Source organism: Sebastes umbrosus, chromosome 22 (assembly GCF_015220745.1).
Source record: "Sebastes umbrosus isolate fSebUmb1 chromosome 22, fSebUmb1.pri, whole genome shotgun sequence".
In the NCBI taxonomy this organism is placed as follows: domain Eukaryota; kingdom Metazoa; phylum Chordata; class Actinopteri; order Perciformes; family Sebastidae; genus Sebastes; species Sebastes umbrosus.
In genome coordinates this window covers 18,624,816-18,646,960 of record NC_051290.1, presented here as the reverse complement: position 1 = coordinate 18,646,960, position 22,145 = coordinate 18,624,816, and the positions used below count along the sequence as shown (strand labels likewise).

At 42.5% G+C, this 22,145-nt stretch overlaps 2 protein-coding genes across 9 annotated transcripts in view; both read left to right on the top strand.

Annotated features, from left to right (window-relative positions):
* adgra3 (adhesion G protein-coupled receptor A3) overlaps positions 1 to 6,888 on the top strand; it is a 148,514-nt gene extending 141,626 nt beyond the window's left edge. For all 4 annotated transcript variants that reach the window (XM_037758705.1, XM_037758704.1, XM_037758706.1 and 1 more), the window contains 8 exons: positions 574 to 741; positions 947 to 1,154; positions 1,262 to 1,470; positions 1,640 to 1,764; positions 2,042 to 2,165; positions 2,734 to 2,879; positions 4,331 to 4,426; positions 5,122 to 6,888. In XM_037758705.1, the coding sequence (XP_037614633.1) occupies positions 574 to 741; positions 947 to 1,154; positions 1,262 to 1,470; positions 1,640 to 1,764; positions 2,042 to 2,165; positions 2,734 to 2,879; positions 4,331 to 4,426; positions 5,122 to 6,568 (2,523 nt within the window). In that variant the 3' untranslated portion in view covers positions 6,569 to 6,888. The remainder of the gene's footprint in view (positions 1 to 573; positions 742 to 946; positions 1,155 to 1,261; positions 1,471 to 1,639; positions 1,765 to 2,041; positions 2,166 to 2,733; positions 2,880 to 4,330; positions 4,427 to 5,121) is intronic.
* A 6,863-nt stretch (positions 6,889 to 13,751) lies between these two features.
* Positions 13,752 to 22,145, top strand: part of kcnip4 (Kv channel interacting protein 4) — a 147,310-nt gene continuing 138,916 nt past the window's right edge. For 2 of the 5 annotated variants that reach the window (XR_005205190.1, XM_037758355.1), the window contains exon 1: positions 13,752 to 13,985. Coding sequence is in view for 2 of the 5 variants with exons in the window: in XM_037758355.1 (XP_037614283.1) it covers positions 13,922 to 13,985 (64 nt within the window). In the remaining 3 variants the exon portion in view is untranslated. Of the gene's footprint in view, positions 13,986 to 20,708; positions 20,857 to 22,145 lie in introns of all 5 variants that reach the window. The other 3 variants (XM_037758357.1, XM_037758356.1, XM_037758361.1) reach the window with 3 other exon arrangements.

Below are 22,145 nucleotides of genomic sequence, written 5' to 3'. Positions count from 1 at the left end.
CGGACAAACTCGAACTGATAAACCGAGAGGCAGTGGGAACGCTGTATGGAGCACATGCACATTAGAACACACAACCCGTTCTCATCCTTGAAAAAGGCCCGCGGAGGCTTTGTATCTGACAGAGCTGAAGGGGGACTTGTGCCCATCAATGTATAATGCTTGTGCCTCGGTATAAGAGACGTCGAGGGACGTGACAAAGCGGCGGTATTTGATGACCTGAATGGTCTGCACCCCCACGAGGCTGTTTGCTGACGTCCAGAAATGTGCCGAACATAGCAAAATAAAAACAATAGAGAAAATACAGGCAGAGTCTTGCAGAAACAGACACCACCACACACCTCTAGTGGGTCATAAGTGATTGGTTGAGAGGGATTAAGGAAATTCTTGCATATTATACCTTTAACGTCATGCTGCTCTGCACCATCCAGACAACAATATGATATATGCACCTACATTAAGCAAACAGCAGGTGCGCTGGGAGACGCCAACACAGTCCGTGCGCCAAAGACCTACTGCAAAATGTTGTTTTAAAATGAATTGATTCAAAGTCCTCTATTCCCGTTGACCTTCCAGACATCCCCCAACATAGCACTGGAGGCTCATGTTGTCCGGGCCAACGACTGGAACGGCATGACCTGCATGCTGTTCCAGAGGCCCAGCCCCGAGCGCACACCCGGACAGGACCGCCAACTCACCTTCAAATGCAACACGACCAGCTCCTTCTCCAGCATCCTTCACAAGGTCGGCTCCTTTCAGAGATAATTACAGTTTGTCAGCAGGTTGTTTTGGTGCAGGTTTTATCGTGGGGTTTTGTTTCAATTGCAGCAAGCACATAAAATGAAATTCTCAAATACTAAACATAAACACTGTAATGGTAGGCTGTCCCTCTGAAGAAACATCTGAAATGGTTATATTTTTCCTTGATTGTATCTTTTTGTCCCTCTAGAACACCATTGTGGAGGCTTCCCTGCAGCTTCCTCAGTCTCTCTTCACCCAGGCTGCGATCCCTGGGCAGGCAGAGGACACGGTCTACAAGCTCCATCTACTGGGCCTCCGCAATGGCAAGTTTTTCCCCTCCACCAGCAACTCCTCCCAACTGGCTGATAGTGGCAAGAGGAGGAGTGTTGCCACCCCTGTCATCATGGCCAAGATAGGTGAGTCATGATGTTTCGCAATAGTCGTAAGTGTTAAATATGTTTGAGAGGAGAAACCTGAAAATATTCAGACACATAACATACAATATGTCTCTGTTCTCTATCAGACGGCATGTCCCTGCGTGTCCTGAGGACGCCCGTTAACATCACATTGCGGCGGTTCGCCCGCGGCTCAGACGCCGTGTCCGCCAGCTGGAACTTCAGCCTGGTGGGAGGCAACGGAGGATGGCAGAGCGACGGCTGCCGCATTCTGGGCCACCACGATAACTTCACCACCATATCCTGCAACTCTCTCGGCAACTATGGCCTGCTGATGGTAGGCCGGGTTATTTCTTATGTTCATTGTATGACATAGGCAAATTTGTTTTTGTTTTTCCAGTGATTTGCATCAGTAAATGTGGCCTATATTGTGAATTTTGTAATGCAAAGCCATTGTCATTGGCACTTTGTAGTTGTCTATAAGCAGTACCTCGTCTGTCTTGCAGGACCTCAGCAGCGTGGAGTATTTCTCTCCGAGCATCCAGCCTCTGCACCCAGTCATCTACGCCACTACTATCATAATACTCATCTGCCTGCTCACCATTATCATCAGCTACATCTACCATCACAGGTAATTACTTTGATCTAATTGTTTTTTAATTGATTCTTTAATTTATTTAACTTTATTTACGTTTGCCTGGGACAAATGCATTTACTACTCTGTTATTCTTTGGCCATCATATTCACGTTATTGTAAAAATATCTTAAGAAACCAATAGTCATCCTTGAAGTTATTTAGAATATTGGGATGAAGACAAAACTGTCACCGTGCAGATCAGTGTCAAATGCTTCCTCAACAGACTTTTCTTCCATTTTAATTGTGTGATGTGTTGTTTCTGTGACTTCAGGTCCGTCCGCGTGAGCCGCAAGTTTTGGCACATGCTGGTCAACCTCTGCTTCCACATCTCCCTCACCTGCGGGGTCTTTGTCGGTGGCATAAATCAAACTAGATACGCGAGCGTGTGCCAAGCGGTGAGTATACACCACCCCGTACACCTGCTGTGATTCCCTCCAATCTTAAGTAGTCAGCAGTCAAAAATGAACAAATGTTTCGGATGTTTTCAAGGAAAAAAAAAAAAATGTTGGGAAGAGTTGCCTTTGGCTAAATTCACTTCGCTCATAAAAAACTTGTGGAAACACAGTAAAAGATGCATAGAAAGATTGTTTCCATGGCTGGGGGCGATGCTGCGCCTCCCCTCGTGGTGTGTTGTACCGAGACGCATTACTTATTCATTTTTCATTGCACAAAGTACCTGGATGAAAGATTCTGGCAGAGAACTTTTTGTTTATTTATTTAATCCCCTCTGGCATAAAGATGTATCTCACAAGGTGATTTTTCAACTCAAGCTGATGATGACACACTCAATTCCAAAATTGCTCAAGGGTCATCATGATGCCATTTAAAATACTCTCATGCACCGCATTCCATCACTTTTATTGGTGAATTTTAACAACAGGTGCATTCTATCATTCTGACATAGGAGATTGATTTCTTTTGCTTTAGTAAACGTCACGTATCTAATGGGGCATTATCTTCTAGGTGGGCATCTTGCTGCACTATTCAACGCTGGCTACGGCTCTGTGGGTGGGCGTGACCGCACGCAACATTTACAAACAGGTGACGCGCAAGGCCAAGCGCTACGAAGAACTGGACGAACCTCCGCCACCGCCGCGGCCCATGCTCAGGTACAACACCTCGCTTGAACATCTTACACTTTGCTGCTCGGATGTAACATGTTGGTAATGTGCAGGCACTTTATGTTCACCAAGTGTGCCTTAATGTGGTGCTCAAACACTACCAAGGGGATGAGTACTAGTGTTGTTAATTCCAGCTTGCTGCTGTATCTACTTCTCACCTTATGTAAGTGAAGAAGTGAACAAACCAAACTTATGTTGTTCTGTCTTTTGTTTCTTTTGAACTGGATCTGCATGAGTGTGCAGTCTGACACAAACATTTGTACTCATGTGATCTTTTTATTCTTGTTCCAGTATTTGTAATTTCTAACTGTTCAGAGCATGTATTGATGTTTTTGGGGAGTTGTTTTTGACATAATCAGGTAGTGTGTGATCCCTTTTCTTCATACAGCCAACACTTATAATGTGGCCCAAGCTTAAAGGGTAACTTTGGTATTTCAACCATGTATTCAACCATGTTCATGTGTCTAAATGACTAATAGGGACAACAATTTCAGAAATTGGTTCTGAGCCCTAGAGCGCTGTAGACGGCAGCTGCTCACCGGCTGCAATATGGTGCTGTTGGGGCAAGCTGGCACCGTCATTTACGTCCACTAAAAGTACGTGTTTTTGCCATGACTGGCATGACTGGCTCTGATTGTTATTATAAGTGTCTGACATTATGGAAAGAGTCTCGCTCAAGGAGAAGTCTCGTTATGAAATCTCACGAGGTGACGTGTTGCTGGAAGACAACGTGGAATACATCCAATGGTGGAAACACTGTGAGTGAGTTTGTTGTGTTGGAGTACAGGAAACGTAGTTTAGTGTTATCTAAAAGGTTTTCTATGTCTTTGAATTTGATGGCAGCCTGTTTCTATTTGAGCCAGAGTATACGGATATTCAGATTTCACAATGACACTTCTCCTTGAGCGGGACTTGGACACAATAAAAAACATTTATTTCTCTGTAGGGTCCTTTCCATGATGTTGTCAGACACTTGACACTGCTCACTTGCACTCACAGCTTGTTTTGCAACTGCCAGTTACAGCGTTATCCTTCAACACTTGACCAGTTTGAAAAATTGTTGTCCTCATTAGTCACTTAAAGAACACAAAAACATGGAAAAATAGGGTTGAAAAAATACCAAAGTTACCCTTTAAAATGGGTGTGATTTTACACAAATAATGCACCTATTGCAGCACAAGCTACATTTTGTTGTGGAATGACATGTTCGGTTTACATACTTGGGATGTTTTTACTTGATATGCATTTCTAAAGAGAGAAGAGGTCATTGAGCTTTCTCTTCTTCTCATAAGTGGTCATGTTTGTTGGTGAAACTGCCACATGGTGTCAGTGTAGATGCCTGGAATACCATTAGACCTCTGTGTGCAGTTCATGCCCGCTTGGCGCCCTCCAAACAGAAAAACTAAAGCAGATCCACCTCTCTGTGCTTTCTCCGAAAGGTTCTACTTAATCGGCGGAGGGATACCCATCATCGTCTGCGGGATCACCGCGGCAGCTAACATCAAAAACTACGGCAGCCGGACCAACGCGCCATAGTAAGTAGTCCCTGCATAGAAAGCAATTAAAGCTCCCATCCCTCGGCGTGTGCTCACGGTAATGCTGTGTCATAATATCTGGACAGCAGCGTTTAAAAGTTCTCATGGGCCTGGATGCTTCTGTTTTACATTCTGTCCTCAGGAGGAGTTGGCTTTAGTTATCGACCGGCCAGGCTGCGTTGCTTTAGTAAATAATGGATATTTTTTATGAGGGAAGGAAAAGTTTATTCCCTGAAGTTCTGATTATGGAGGCCTATTAATGGTATGTGCATCCAAGCAACAAGCAACTGCTGCCAGTTTATAGCGAGCCCCCCCAACTCCCCCCTTACCCGCCTTCTACGGTAGCAGCTGTTTAGATCGAGCAACGTGGCTGGCTAATTGAGAAATCTGGACCCGTATCTGTCTGAAGTCTTTGGAGTTTAATTAATTTCTTGCAAGCAAGACGAATCCAGCCCGTGTTATTAAACGTAATGGGACAGTTACTGTAGGAATAAGACGCAAAAGTTTTTCAAAGAGTCATTGTAAGTTTGTGAGGTAAATAACGATGGTGACAGATTTAAGATGAGGATGTGGTATTGTTTTAATGAGCCCTGTTGGCAGTTTTCCTTCCAGGAGGTACTATATAATATAAATCATTGACTCATTATCTTACTGTAAATGAAATGTTTTGATTGGTCCTGTCTGTCTCATTCTAGTTGCTGGATGGCCTGGGAGCCCAGTATCGGGGCTTTTTATGGCCCAGTGGGATTCATCATCTTTGTGGACTGCATGTACTTCCTCAGCATCCTGCTCCAGCTGCGCCGCCACCCCGAACGCCGTTACGAGCTCAAGGAGCCCACGGAAGAGCAACAGCATCTGGCTCCGGCCAACACAGAGGCCGGGCCAGATGGTCCCAGCAGCCTCTGCCACCCCCTCACCCTCCAGCTCCAGCCTCACGAGGCGTCGTCCTCCACGGCGTCCGCTCCCCACGCCGTGCCCCTGGCGACCCTGGAGAACGAGCACACCTTCGCCACTCAGCTGATGGGCGCGGCGGGGGCGTTAGGGCTCTACGCGGCCCTCTGGGTGTTCGGGGCCATGGCAGTATCGCAGGACCACCCCTACGACTTAGCTTTCACCTGCCTGTTTGGCGTGGCCGCGCTGGCGCTGGGGGCGTTCATGGTGGCGCATCACTGCGTCAACAGACAGGATATGAGGCGCTACTGGTCCCAGGCCTGTTGCTCCGGGAGACGAGCCTACTCCGCGCAGGAGGACGTCCTCCTGCCTCAGCCGGGCGTGGCGATGACATCCACAGCCGGATCTGCGAGCAAGGCGGACGGGGAGTCGACAAAGTGCGGCCACAGCAGCGCAGAATCTTCTTACACAAATAAGAGCGCCCCAAGCATGCGCAACTCCGCCCACGGCAGCAAGCTGACCAATCTGCACGCGGAGGCAGCTCAGTGCAAGTCCGCCTCGGCGCCGGCGACCACCAACGGCGCGGCTGTTTTGGACAACAGCCTGACGGAACATTCGATAGACAACGAAATTAAAATGCACGTAGCGCCGGTGGAGGTGCAGTTTCGCCCGATGAACAACATCAACAACCCGGCGGCCGTCCCTAACGGACACGCAAGCAGGCATCACAAAAACAGAGCGCGGGCGCACAGGGCCAGTCGGCTAACTGTGCTGCGAGAGTACGCCTACGACGTGCCCACCAGCGTGGAGGGCAGCGTGCAGAGCGCCCCCCACCGGCGACACCACCACTACGACGTAGCGGCGCGCAATAGTCGACGGGCGGCCTACATGGCCTACAGGGAGCGGCATCAGAGCCAGCAGCAGCAGGACAGCAGCGACAGCGCGAGCCTGCCGCGCCGCTCCCGCTACGCCGATAAAGGAGGCGAGAGCACCCTGGGGAGCGAGTCGGTGGTAACCGAAGAGGCGGTGACTGCTGCTGGGTCAAGCTCAAGTAAAGACTCCGGTCCTACGGTACAGCAGCAGCCCAGCAGCACAGAACTAGAAAGCCAACCCAAGTCGTACGGACTCAACCTCATCACTCAAAACGGCGGCACACTTAAAGAAAACGGACAGGCGTTGGTGCCTTTAATCAACACAGAGAGCGCAGCCAGTATAAAGACCGGCTTGTGGAAACATGAAACTACTGTGTAGCGACAGTTTCCGTCCCAAAGACTGCATTGATGTGATCTCGCCTTTAAACTGTGAAATGTGTTTTTCGATTGTACATTTATTTGATGTACAATCAAATCATTACTGCCACTGAACTATCTTTGTAGATATGTTTTTTTGTAAATGGTCTATTTTTATAACGTTTAATCCCAACCTTTTTATGCCATTTTAAGAGTTCTGTACATGAAACTGCAAGGTCTGAAGCTGTGGCCCCCGTGCATACAACACCGTTACCCCGGGGACTTTTTTCTTTCCCATTTTCTAGTTTGCCCCGACAATAATAAAACAAAAAGTTCCTAATTGAAAGTTTTTATTCTTGTGATAACACCCACGATCTCTTCTAGGGTCTCTGTGTAGCCAGTGCAAAGGTGAGTCAGAGCTGTTTTGTTTCTCTCGCTGACAATATATGACAAGCTGGTAATTGGGTTTCTCACTGACCTTCAGGCGGCCTCAGGTTTTCTCTCTCCGCAGCGGAGCAGCACTTTAATTGCAACTCGCTGGTGGCTTTGGGCTCTGTAGGTGTTTTCCCCCACTGCCTGCTGGCAGATTTGATGAGTGCACCGTACATTCTGGGCTCCTGCTGACTTGATGCCCGGGCTATGATTGACAGCTGACTCACAGGGCGGCACGCCACGAGAAGAAAGAATAATGAGAGGAGTGTGGCTTCTTCTTCTTCCTCTTCCACCACCTTCCGTTCTCTCCGACTCCTCCGCAAACCTACAGCCGAACTGGAGTCCCAACTCACAGCTTGACATCGCTGTTGGGCAGAGAGGCATATAACAGACACAAAGTATGGTTCGACTGGTGAGTATTCTAGAGATGGATTAATATGAATGTATTGTATCTGACATGGTGGTTTGTGTCAACAGTCACCGGGCGTTGGAAGTCTGACGAATCACTTCTCTGCATTTGGAAGAAGTATTCAGAAAAGTACCAAATAAAAATAGCAATTTTATTGAGTTAAAATACTCTCCAATGCTTCGATATTATTAAATAAGGCAATTACTACCCAGTGAAATTGATATTCATGTCTTCTCACAGCATGCCACTAACTAACCATCTCGACATTTTGAGTGTCGTGCTGCAAAATATTCCCGCAATTTCCCCACATTTAAGAAACGATCGGTAATCGTCGCTTACTGATCATCCCGGTCGACAGAGAGAGACACAGCACAGCTCGGCTCCAATTTTTCATTAATGGCATATTAATAAAACACACATTTCACTCAGGCAAAGATATATTGCCCGGCCATCTTGGTTGTGACAAATTCTAACAAGACTTTTGAATTATGTAGAGAGAGCAGTTACGCCCTGATTAGTCGGAGCCTCGCTGATTCCCTCGGGGGCAACGAAAGAGTGATCTTCAAATAATTGCCAAGGTTCTTTGGCGCTTGCCATCTGTTATATAAAGTTCATCTAGGTTGTCAAGCGAGGCAGGGGGATGACAATCGGAGGATGTTTGTGTGCCGCGTGTTGAGGGGGGGGAGAAAAAGCTCATCAAGGCAAATAAACTGATAGTATCTCTTGCTTTAAGATCACAGGGACACCTTGGGCAGGAATCAATAATAAATTAAGATAAAACAAATTAGATCTTTTCTTAGTCTCATTCAGAAGACTTAGGGGTCAGATCAGACATCCCAGAAATAACACATCAGAGAATCATATCCAAAGCAGCTGATAAACAAGTCTATTTTCAGATCCAGTGACGATTCCCTCCGTGACGTCTCTTTTCCACACAGTTTTTTTTTTCCACTTAGTGCGCTCCGTGGAGCATATCTGAGCTCCATTCCTCACCAGGAGGCCCAGGGAACGACCAGCGTCAGACAAGTGATGTGTTGTTTACATTTTCCAATCGCTGCTCCTCGTGGCGCCCGGAGGAAGCATCTGGCTCTGTTGTGGAAACTTGCCACTGGAAATGAAGATTGATACTTTTCGGGAAGTGGAGCCATCTTGACTGTGCTGATTGTATAATTAGGATGGCTCTGGCTGTCCAGGGGAACCAAAATATTTTTACCTGTAGTGTTGCTAATCACCCCCCAAAAAAAAAAACCTGACATATAGATGAAAGCATTAATTAGCATCCAGGGTTTGTGATGATCGCTGTCAGTGTCAAGCAGCTGTCTGCTGAGATAATTGGTGAATTATGTAGTTTTGGTAACTTTATTTAAATATTTGCAAATGAGGCCACATCAGTATGCAAGATGTGTTTAAGCTAAGGTCAGGGCTTTTTGCAAATGTTTGCATTGAAGCACTTTACACATACAGTCACTTTACAGCAAAACTTTCTTTTTCAAGACGAATGCATGACCGCTAAGCCGAAAGCTGCCAATTGTGCTTCACATCACAGGGATACTCTGAGTGATTATTAATATTAATTGCTATTTTTTTTTTCATCAGAAATGTTTCATACTTGCAGAATATTATGTTTGCACATCATTTTCTTCAAAAATAGCTTACTCACATTGACACCGGAGAAGCCAAAGTCTGTGACTAGTGTCTGCAAATTTGCATTTTTGCGACGCTCAACTTGGTTTTTATGCTGATGATGCTAAATAGGAATAGAAACTTTTCCTGTCTGTGTTTTGTATCTGATTCAAATAAGCGGAAAGCATGGAAATGACTCAAATTGATGGTGAATGCAGATTATTCTAAAGAGAGAAGGGAGTTTTTTTTTTTTTTAACTCCACTTTAGTTGGTGTTTTCAGGGGGTGAATTTAAAGTTAATGTGAACTTTGACCTTAGCTTTACTTTGCTGATGGCCACCTTAATGTCAAAGCTGTGTCAGCTTGTAGTCATTTATTCAGTTTAGCCATTGTATTTATTTTTTTGTCACTACTGCAGTTGGTCATACTGTGTCCTCCAAGTTCAAGCTCACATTTGACAGTATAGACAGGAATCCAAAATGTTAAAACAAGTTGCAAACGAGGAAGGAGGTATATGAAAAAGCCTTTATAATAGTGACAAAATCGTTAAAGTCAACATGTTTTGATCCACTAGGTCTTGTTACACACTGGTCCTTTAATAAAAATCACTTTGTTTATATATATTTCTTCTGTGTTAATCAGCAAAACATGTTTTAATTATATCTCATTTGACAGTCCCCGATGACTTCTCAATGACAAAACCCAGAAAGAAAGATACAGGACCTATTACACTCTTCGGTAGCTGTACATTAATGAGTTCTGAGATGGCCTTTCTGACATTTAGTCCAAGATGAATGCTTTACCTTTCAGTCTTATTTCATTCAAACTGATTAAGGTGTCTTGGCAGAAGAGCTGCAAGTGCCATCTTAAATAATCTGCCTGTCAACGGTCGGAGAGCGCAACTCCACATCTCATCCTGTCAAATCACCCGTGACTGCCAAATCGGCTACAAGTTCCACCTCATAATTGACTCCTCTTCTCCGTCTACCGTCTTAACCCGCAGTAGTTTTCATACACCTGGAACATGTGTGATGAAGATATTATGGTCATTTTTTAACTATGTGTCGTTTAGGTGAATCGAAGCAAAGGAATTCTTATATAAGCACGGTCTCCTCATTAAACACAGTGCAGAGACCTCGTGCAAACCCAAATATATCACGATTAAACTTTGGGCACCATCAGAGAGCAGCACAGAAATAGATGCTCATTTGGTGATCTCAAGGGAGAGGGCAGTGTGAGGAAGAGGAGGGCTCTGCTACTGGTTTGATATCATTATAATCAAATGTGTGTGTGTATTGAAATAGTTTTTCCAAAGCGGTTTCAAATGATAATTCCCTCTTTGTATTCAGACAATTTGGACTTTATCCCATGTTAAAATAATATATTCATTTTCCGCATGAGTCAAATCAAAGTTCTCAGCGGACCCACATCAATATGTTGCTGTTTTTAATATTTTAACATCATTATTCTCCAAATTCGTCCTATAATTATCAGGAAAAATGAGGTCCGGTCACTCTCTAATGCCATTTTCTGCCATCTGCAGAGCGCTCATCCCCATGTGTTGGTGAACCTCTGCTCTCATTAATGCCCTCATACTGCCATCCATCTACCTGTGCCAGTCTGTCGGAGCAGATTTTGGCTTCATCCTTCTGTCCAGGTGCTGTGTGTTATTTATAGCCACCTCAAAAACAGTATCACTCATTGTTCACGGTGACAGTTGCAGACAGTAGCCCTCTCGTGCGCGCACACACACACATCTCGGAAATTGAAGGTTGTCTATTGGAATGCATTTGTCTTGTCTACATGCTGTAGGGCTCATGATGAGGCTTTGTGTGGATGGAGGTTTTCAAATATTGAACAAATGTGAAGAGATTTTCTCTGACTTATTTGTGTTAAAGAGGCTACCACAGACTGTATATAAAGATGGATGACATGACAGCTCCCCAAAAGTGAAACCAAAACATCTTGATCGCCCCCTGGTGGCTGGCTGCAGTATAGGTCATAAAGCCCGCCCCCTCCATGTTAGCGGATGGGAGATCGGCCAAAATAAAAAAGTCAAAGCACACATCCAATAATTTTTCCCAAAGGTGGTTTCTGTCATTTTAGGTAGTTCTTATCACACTGATGTATGTTCAAGTGTTGATTCTTCTGATAAGTTTGGTTTTAATTAGTTATTTGATGCTATAAAAAGGGGGGTGAGGCATCATGATTGACAGCTGCGATTGACAGCTGCTCTCAGTGAAGTAGTCGTGGAGCCGGGGGCTCGGAAATTGTACAAGAGAGGAGATGTAACTTTAACTTTTCCACTGTCGTAGCAGCTAGGTGGCTCACGCTAGCAAGCTGTGGCCGTGCTCGGCTCGTGATTGGCTCGGGAGGGTGTGTGGGCGGGACCTCGATACCGTGGCTCCAGCCCCCGATCACTACTGCGAAGGCTCCTAATGACGTCAAAATCTCAGACGCGTCGTCCATCTACAGTATATATACAGTCTATGGTTTAATTCATAAGCAATAAAACACCCCCTTGGTGAATTCAATACACTTGGAGGGGTTTGCTGCTAAAGCCTTACTTGGTCTGGTATGACCAGTAGCAAACTTTACATAGATATTGCTGTGTATCACCATGTCGTAGCATTTATTATCAGCATTTCATAAAGTTAAATAGGCTTGCTTTAAGGGCTGAACAAGTTTTATTGCTTAATAATCTTAAACCGGTTTTCAGATTTGATTGAACACTTTGGATAGAAAGATGCTTACAGGGCATAAAGACAATATAGCCTACATCAAACATAAGGCAAACTGCAGTTTATATGCACCTTGAACCTTGACCAACACCTGTCTTGATGAATCACTTGAGTTTCCTTTTTTATTCTCATAAATCCTCGTCAGGTAAGTGGAACGTGTTAGCACCAGGTTCACACTTTTCCCTTTTTATCTGCTGCATATGATTCATGTATATTCCAGAAATAAATCTGTCTAAAAATATACCAGCTGAGTAAATGGCCTCGTGATTTGTCTAAAGCTGTCTATTGTGTTTACAGTGAGACAGAAAAATGCTATCCTTTGTGGTATTCTTGGGAGACAGTTAAACAATCCTTTTGCAAACTCTCTTTCTTAGCTGCCATGAAGCAGATGCGCTATGTCGTTAAAAATGTTTCTAATCTTTAAAATAGCTGACAGTTGTCTTGGCTTGTTAAGAGGAGGTCTGATTTATTCTTTTCACCGTGGGCTTTATTGTCGGCTGTAGTGGGTTTATTTCATTGTGTGGTTATAGTATGTGTGGAAAATCTCCACTGGATTTCTTTCTGGCCTGTATACAGATATACTGTTCTGTCCAACAGCTGATATGTTGTTTATGTTGCCGTTTGCTTGCATATGCAAGATAAAAGGAGAAAAATAGAGTGCACTTGTGCATTGAATGTGTGTGATTCCTTCCAGTGCTGTGTGCATTTTGTCTGCAGACTCCCATTTTATCAGACAGCATCCCAAAGTTTGACTTGGTGCAGAGTTATGTAACTGTCGAACTGTCTTATGGTGAGTTGGGAGAGTGGAGACTTTATGATGAAAACACTTTTAAAGACCACTGGTGGTCCCTGAGCCACAGTTTGGGAACCACTACTTCAAATTTTAATGCAGCTTAATTGTGAGCTTGGACTTAATAAATGTGCAGAGTGTAGTTTTGAGATACTAAAGGACGATGATTTGGCAATCAAAAGTGGACAAAAGTAGGCAATGTGGACACCACAGCATTACACCCATTATGAGATTGTTGAACTATGGATATTAATATGTCCACCCCACTTTTCTAGGAAGGATTTCTGTAGATTTTCTTTAGAATTAAATGAATAAAAGTATATCTATCTATCTATATCTACAGTATCTATCTATAACGTGGTGTAGATAGATAGATAGATAGATAGATAGATAGATAGATAGATAGATAGATAGATAGATAATAACTTTATTGATCCTGAGGGAAATTCAAGTTTACAGCATCACAGTTCCATAGTGCAAAACATGTTAGTAAAAAGGCAGTAAAAAAGTTAGTAATGCAAAGTACAAAAAAATATACCAGATATAAAAATACAAGGAGATGAAGAAAACTGTTAAAACTGAATATAGTGCAGGGTAACAACTGTGATACAGGACTATTAAAAAAGTGAATATAGTGCAGAAGAGACAGTGCAGGGTAACTCCAGTAGCTTAGTCTATGAAAGTGCACTGTGTGCATTATTATTATGTGTATTGTCAAACATAGGCTATATAGCCTATTATTAATTATGATAACATTATTAACTAATCTGCTTTTTATTTATCTCCAGATTGACTAACCTAATCATTTAAAAAGGTTGCTTTTTTTTTTTTTTGCTCGACCAAAGCCAAAGAATATAGGCTATCAAATTTGCAATCAATTAAAAAAGAGGAGCAATATGCTATTTAAATAACATATTATAAATTAAATTACCTGGTAATTTAGTCCCTTTATTCATAAATCAATTTGTAAACAAATGTATCAATGCCTGTTTTTATTTTACAATTAGTTATTAATCAATTAAACAAATATTTGGCTTTTTTTTTCAGAAATTATAAACTATTAATCAATTACCTAAACTGTTAATAAGCCTAGTTGATGAATGGACTAATAGTTTCAGAAAACATCAACCATTGACCAAGACATTGAGACCACACAGACACACCACCATCATCACCACCACCACCACCACCACCCTCACTCACTCACTTATGCGCGCTCCCGCCATCAACCGTGTGCACGAGCAGCGTTCCAGCTTGTGCTCTCACTGCTGAAACTCTGGAGTTGATGAGCAGCAACTAGTATCAGACTACCAGCCGGTTAACAAGTCCACACCGACGAGCTCCTGCGACTCAAAAAAAGTCCACCTTCTGGAAATAAACTATGGACACAAAGAGAGTGGAGACCGTCTCTGGCCGGGTGGATGCTGCTGCTGACTCGTCGCCTGGTAGGACAGTGGTCGCATGTTCTCATATGGCGTTTTATTAGTGTTCTTGCATGAAGAAAACGTCATGCAAAACTCCTAGCATAAAACAATGAATTTAACGTTGCCTTACTTATCGGTCAAAATAGATCTCTGCTACAGTGTAACTTAAATGTTGTGTCACTAAAGGAAGTACCAATCTTTAATTCGGCTTGAATATAGTTTTGAACAGTTGACATTTTACGTAAATGGTTGACAGGTGAAGAGCATTACAGCTTATGTCCCTGTTATTAGCATGTGTTGAAAGGCAACTTTAAATTGATGTTTTTTTTAATGGAGTTTGGCGTATTTTTTTTTTGCATTCCCAAAGTTTAGCTTGCAGGTTCTGCAACATCTTTGGTTTGTTTTGTCACTGCGAGGTAAACTGTATAGTCATGTCTGGACTTTTGCCTTCTCTTGAAAGGAAAATGGTTGGTTGGTGGTCATTAGGAAGGGACACTTTAGCCATTTCTGTCAAAAATCCAACTGTGCAGCAGCAATTCTGTTCTGTTTCTGCTGAATACTTCCACACACTGTGGCATTAACATTTTGTTTTTTGTTGGTAAAGTGTGTGTTCATCTGCCAATGTGGCCACACACCTTGTATGCAGGAAACATTTGAACCCTTTTGTGATCATCTAATTTGAGTATAGCCTATATGGGCACATGGGCATCCTTGGAATAAAAAGGAGCATAATGGATTCAGTAGCACAAATCCTCTCCTGGGTCCCCCCCCCCCACCTCCACAGTCTACTTGGCTGGCATCCAGAATAATGATCACTCAGTTATAGTCCATAGGTTTTCCCTCAGGCTCCTCACTACCTCTCCCAGAGCCACAAGAGCAGTTAACTGCTCATCATTCCTGGCTCAGGTTAATGTTTGTTTGCACACCTAATTGACTTCTAATTATCCTTTTGTTAAGGATATGAGTCATGCCTTCAGGATTTGAGCTGTTGAGAGGTATATTCCTCTCAAAATTCATCTCATCTCAGCAAATGTTTTATTCAGTTTTGTGTCTGGAATTTAGATTTCCCTTACCCACGGCATGAAGAATGGGGAAATAACAATAATGTATGAAACTGCTAAAAGTCATGCCAGCAAATGAGGACTTGCAGACTCTGACAAATGCTTTTTAAAGGGGCTGAATAATCCACATCATGGATGTGGTCACAGAGGACATAATGTGAAGTTTTTGACCAGGATAAGAAGTCATTAGTGTGGTGAAGGTATCTGACTATTACAGTTATCTTTAATTTCTAAGTTATAGGACACTGCAGTATCAGAGTGTAAACTCTTATTATGTAATTTATATATTGATTGCTGTTCTCTGCCTAAAAGTAGCTTATTTTAAAATTTGTATGACTCTTAACTTTGATTTTTTTTTTATTGATTCTGGAAAGTTTGGGGTTTTTACTAGTTTGTCTCCAGCAGTAAGTAATGCATGGTCTCTCTCCTGCTTACTGGAATTGACACTCCTGACCAGTTGTCTCATTGTTAGGGGGGCTTGAATTTCAGTTGGTCTATAAAAGGTCAATCTAGGGGGCTAGAAATATGCATTGCCTTTGTCTCTAACGTAAGAAAATCACTGATTCTTGTTGAGATTACATCACAAATGCAATAATTATTTTTCTCAATATGCTTTTTTTTTTAACTCTTCATCCCTTCGTCTTTCCTCACTCTCTAAAGCCCCCACCTCTTTGTCCCCAGTCAGCTTCCACATCATGATCCAGCCCGGGGGAAATCTTAAAATGTAACGATCGCCCACAAAAAATGCTACAGCCACCCAGCCATGAGTTGATCCTCCCAAGAGCTGCTTCCTCGGTGCAGTGATTCTTTGCATCAGTGCCTCGGAGCTCTCTCTGATCACCATTGCAACTTCTGTCGGTGCGTGCCAACGGCTCCCTTAGACATTTCTCTCCTTTTAATGCCGTATCCCTGACTTTTAGAAAGGCGATATATATATGAAACGCAGCCCCGCAAGCTTTATTGTTCCTAGTGAGCTACTTTCAGCACCACGGCTAGCTCTGTCTTTTGTACTGGAATTATTGAGAACAAGCTGTGTCCATCCATTGTGGGCTTTTTGTGTGATGAATGTCCTCTTTTCCTTTGTGTCGGTATGAATTATCGCAGCTAATTATGCCTCGCATTGTATATCCAGGGCCTCGAAAGAATGCTAAACAATATTAAGTAATAAAACATAAACAGTAAAAGTGGTACCATGAGGCATTACCTCATAGCTGTTGAATCAATGCTTCATTTACCCTGATTTGCATTTAATTACTCGGGCTTATGTTTTGCATAATATTTTCCAACAGAACTTGTTGATAAATTAGAAAACTTTGCAGATTACCGTCTGTCAAGAGACAACCCAAGATAATATGCAATGTTAGTACACCAGTGGGGACAAGTGCAAGCATAAGGCGGAGAGTGAACGGTCTAGAAGGTCAGTCACAATACAAATCTGCATATGCATGACTTAACAAATTACACTGGGAACAAACAGACCTTTCTGAAATAATCAATATTTAGGACTACTGAGTCAGGGTTTTAATGTTTGAGCCGGTAAGTTATGTACTTTGGCTTTGATGCAACCAAGGGCAACAACTCATTTGCAGTATTTATTAATGTTATCACAGAGTCATTGAGATTTCCGGACTGAGTATACAGACTTTAGTTACTGCAGCATGTTCTTTCTGACAAAAGAAGACGCTTTCTTTGTTGAGCGTTTGGTTTGGTGACATGGTTGTGCACAGATGAAGCTCAGCAAGTGTTCTGCGTGGGATGTTTTAGTTTAGAATATTTTGGAATAATGTGCAGTCCTTGTGCTAAAAAAACATTTTTGTTTTTGCAGAGTTAAGGAAGGAACCATAGTGCATTTCGTCCATACTTAGATATCAGCTTTAAGCTTTTATGACATCAAGAACTGACCACATGCGGTGTGTGTGTGTGTGCTTTCTCAACATCTGTCAGCCAGGGGTCCTGAGATCACAGGGAAGCAAAAATACAGATTGAAGAAACTGCTCCAAATCTGTCAGACAGCAGAATGGTGTGTGTTAACTTTTCAGAGGGAAGTTTTGGCAGCATGCAGCACAGCATCACTGATCTGAAAGTTTTTTTTTGTTCGGTCTGTTTGTTACTGCAAAAGATTTGCTGTTTGATTTGTTATTAGAATAAATTACAGCGTGCCTGATGAAGAAAAGATTATTCTAGTAACCTCATTTAAAAGGCATTTTTAGCAAATGTTCAGGTGGCGTTTTTTTCTAATTGTGAAAATTACAGAGGTAAATGTGTGACTTTTTCCAATCTTGCTTTGCACCTCTTGATGAAGAAAAGTCTTTCAAGGTTTTGCAATAAATTATCCTGCAAGGATCACAGGTTTTTTCAGATGTTTGCCTAGATTTATATTCACTTTCCTCTATAAATAGACTGAAATTGGACAGTTTGACTCATTAAACAGTCAGATTTGGCTCATCAGATGGTCTTAATGACGTACCAACTGCTGCGAAGTTAATTGTACTCCTTAGCATGAAGACGGGACCCAGAAAGAAGTCTTTGTCGTTGGTAGATTTGTTTTTGCGACCACCTGTGTGCTTCCTCTCTACCTGCTGATAAAAAAGCCAGCCCGTAATCAAATCCAGGATTAATTGCACCACGAACTTCCCTGCTCGTCTCCTGGGCACCCTCCAGCAGATTTTGTTTGTTTTGGATCCAGCTTTTTGTTTTTCCCTTTTGAGAGACTGGGTGGGGAGCATCTGCTCGCATGGACCATCTGCCTTGGGAGAAGAGAAGAATGAGGGGAAGAAGAAATAGGATGAGGTGAGGAGACGGGAGACAGATAGGGAGAGGTGATGGATAAACAGGGTGACTGACTGGGATGTGGAAGGAGCATCATTGCTGTGGCGATAACTATAGGGACAGCAGACTATAAGGTGTTTATGATCGCTGAAGGCTAAAAGAAGTGGCCCGTCTTTCATGTTTATTTTTCCAGCCTCAGGCTTGTTTATGCCACAGATTCGCTGCATTTCACTTCCTTGGATAAAGCGCCAAACAGCCGATGCCGACTGGGTGGCAACGCTTGGCCTCAGCTTCCAAAACGTATCTTTCTTTGTATGTGCCGAGGTCATATTGAAGATAAACGGCATTCCCTTGTGCCCCAGAGGAAAAACACAAAAAAATAAACTTTTGGCATCTGACATTTCTCACCTTTCTGTCCAGAAATTGAAGTGCTTGTTCAAAAAGTCCCATTTCTATAAAGCACTGTACACAAAGTACCTCTGAAGAAGTTTTTTTTCTGTGAGTCAAGCAAAATGATCAATGACTTCTCAGCACACATCAAATTGTGTCTGAGTTCAGGAATAATGTGTCTCAAGGCTGAAGTTCCACATAACTGTAATATGCCTCATTAACATTTAATTTGTTTTATCTCAATGTCTTTATAGATATTTAATGACGTGCTTTGTTGTCATTGTGACAGTAACGGAGTGTCAGTGAATTCAATTTCTGGTATGCAGAATTTGCTTTAGATACGCAGTGAACTCACTGACCTGTCAAAAAAAAAGTACAAAATTGAACAGACTGGAAGGAAGATGAAGGAAATGCCATTTTGAATATTTAAGCAACCATGAAAAATTACCATCTATTTTTAGTTTAAGTGAGCCAATAACATTGTATCACACATTTCAGAATTGGACAGTTGATTTTCTTCTATATTTATTGTTATTTTACAGTCTGATAAGGGTCAGAGTTCTATTGTGTAACATTGTTTTCTAGTTGTTAATGACTTCTTTTATAGCATTTTGCATTGTGGCATTATAGTAGGGTGGCCTGCTAGTGATGGTCAATGTCCCACAATCAAAAAGTTGCAGGTTTGATCCCCACAGTTCTCAATTTTTTTGGCTTGTGACCCATTAATCCAAAGTTCATGTGACTCATCTTCACAGAGTGCATGTCTATTAGGTGTGAGTTGGTCATTTGAAGTCATTTTCCCTTTTTAGAGTGTTTGAAAAATGTGTTAACGGCCTTAAGAGATAAAACAGTATTTGGCAAGAAAAAAAAGCACATTTGCAAAGTAGAATCTTGTTTTTTCCGATCATCCCGTGACCCCTTATGTGGTTCCTGACTCTTAGGTCGGGAACCACTGCTTAAAACTGTCTTTTAGTGGACCCAGATGCATGAAATGTAGTTGTGCAAAAACTGAGCGGTGACACCCTTGCATTCCTTTTCTGCTCTGTGCTGTTGGCAACTTGACATTCACATCCTGTTATTGAGTTTAGCTCCCATTTTGCTTGTCGTCTTTTTGCTTTTTGCTTTGAGATAAGACATCCCGGGACTTTAAATCGTACCTGCGCACATGTGTAAGCATTTGTATTTATCACCGCACCTGCTTGAATTATCATTCTACAAATAAGCACAAACAATGCACTACTATGTGCCTTTGAGATCAGTTCCAAACAGTGAACTTTGTCACATCTCACTCCCCCAACATTACTCTCTCCACTGTCATAAAACCTGAACAAAAAAAAGAATTATGGAACAGCCTGTCTAGTACGAGTCTTTTCCAAGGAGTCCTCGATGAAATGGTGTCAGAGCTGAACATCATACAGGCCATATGTGGAGGCAGGCCTGGCACGAGTGGCCAACTGGAGGGTCCGTCTGTCTTTCTTCTTGTCCCAATAGGGGGGCTTAAAAGCCTATTCTGGGCTTTAGTCCCTCCAAAAAGTCCATGTCCTACGGGTACTGCCAGCACTTAATATAGACGGCACAATACTAAACATATCTGTCATTCCGATGGGAGATTATGACATGTAAAGCATACAGACATGAGCCATATGCCAGCCTGTTAATTAGGGTAGACCTGAAAATGGATTGCAAATATAACAGTAGTTTGCATACAATTGTTAATAGGCTTATCTGCAGTGGCTTAAGTCATTATCAGTAGATGTTTTTCAATGTTATGTCAACTAACATTCAACCTGGAAAAATCACGGAAGGAATGTGCCTACTGTATGGTGGCTGTGGCATCCATGCAATGTGCAAGGCTGACACCAAGTGGATATAGAGAGAACATGGTGTCTCGGTAGCAAAGAATCCTCCTTTTACATACGTTCCTTCCAGCTTGCATACAGTGGACAGATGTCCTTGCACTGCTTATTGTGTTATTTATTCATTTGTATTGACATTACAAGAGCGTTCCTCTATACGCTCTTTCACCTGTTATAATGAATCCGGATCAGGTCAGATTTTAGTCTGTGTATATCCATTGTATTATAGTCTAATGTGACCAGACATGTAAGAAAGTGATGTTATTGACTTACATAATGTACCTGTAAAAACACACAGACCTGATGATATAATTGGTAATGAAGCAGTTTTTTTCATTATAGATTCATCTGTCCAGAAAAATATTCACAATGTAGAACTGGGAACAGTGAAATTGAGCATTTTGCTTCATAAATTATTAAATTGTTGTTGATTGACGAATAGAATAAGTGTTTTGCCTCTGGCTGCTTTGCCAGATTTAGCTAATTTTTTTTTTTTTTTAGATTAAAGGTTCTATTTACGGGATTCAGAGCATTAATATAGCAGCAAACAACTCTTTGCTATGTAGAGCTATAGTGGCGTAATGTCTACCTGAGCAGAGAATGAAGTCCCTCTCCCTCTCTCTGTGTGTTGTAATCTGAGTTTCTCTGTGCTTTGTTGACATAACCAGGCTGGCCATGCATGCATTTCAGTGCATACAAGTCTCTCTGTTGTGCACTACTGGCTCGCCACTCTGCACTGCGCTCATAACGGCGGTTACCGTCCCGACCCATGGCGTCGTCACGGAAGCGTAGCAACCACTCTCCGGTCCCCTTCAGGTAAACACTATTAACTCTGTCAGCACTGTTGTCGTTGTTTGCACTGTTTGTGCTATTATATTATATGCTCTGAATTCCGTATTAAGCACCTTAAAACAAAATATTTGTCTATAGTTTGGTGCAGACCAAGTAATTATACTTAATTACCAGAGTCTGTGGCAATATGGAGAACCTGTAAAGAGCAATTTGATTGTTGGAAGTGTTACTAATACACTGGACTTGAAGTTTAGATAAAGCAACAGATTGCACGTTTTTTATTTTATGATTCCCACGATGCAGTTGTCAAACATGTATTTAGGATTTCTTGTCAGCAGTAGATTATTTGTTTCCCCTAAGAAACTGCCTCTGTCCTCAATACTACAGGTATGGCAGGTTCAGTAACTTCCCTGATCTTTAGTCCAAATTAGTTATGCCGCGGCAAAAAAAAAAAAATGCCCTTTTGATTGATGAGCTGAAAATGAGAGCGTCCCCCAGAGAAAACGAAAGTGACCTCACAACATAAACCTGCTGATAGGCTATATGCCATTGTATGCTTCACCGCCACAGTGACACGCATCCTTACACAGAAGGTGCCCCAAATCCCCCCGAGGTGCTTGTATAGTCACCAGCGCAGTGTCTTTGTACACGCTGACCGATAAAGAGCCACCGTTATCTTCAGATAGCAGGCGCTGCGGCTGAATAATTTATGGAGGCATTCCAACACATTGACTCCCGAAAACGACACACACTCACAGAGGGCAGGGAAGTGGTTTGACGCGTGACTCTGGAGGTGTGTGTGTGGGTTTGTGTCAGGTTTTGAAAGCGTGCTTCTTCAAAGATGTGTGTGCTTGTGTTGTCTATACATGCAACTTTCTCTCAATCTCTCATACTTTTTTCATGTTTTTTCTGCTTTAAAACTGGCTGCTACATTGGCCATAATGCCACAGTCAATTTAACAAGAGGGAGCAAGTGGGAGAGAGAGACCAGGGAAATGTGAACTGATGGACTGTCCGCACTATTCATTTTCATTATGCTGAGTTGCCTTCTCCCAAGAGCTTTGTCAATTACCCATTTAAAAAGTGCTGAACCCTTATTCGTGCCATAATTAATACTGGTACATAATTGAAGCATGATAATGAACAAACGCTGTGATTGACACATAATTGTATCAGCAGGATTGTTTGGTGGGTATCGCAGCCCGTTTTTCATTATCTTGCGAGACCTTTCGCTTGGCCTTTTGGAACTGAAGCTGTTGATACTTGTAATTTGAATAAACCAGTTGCATTCAGGAGCCTGCAGGACATATCACA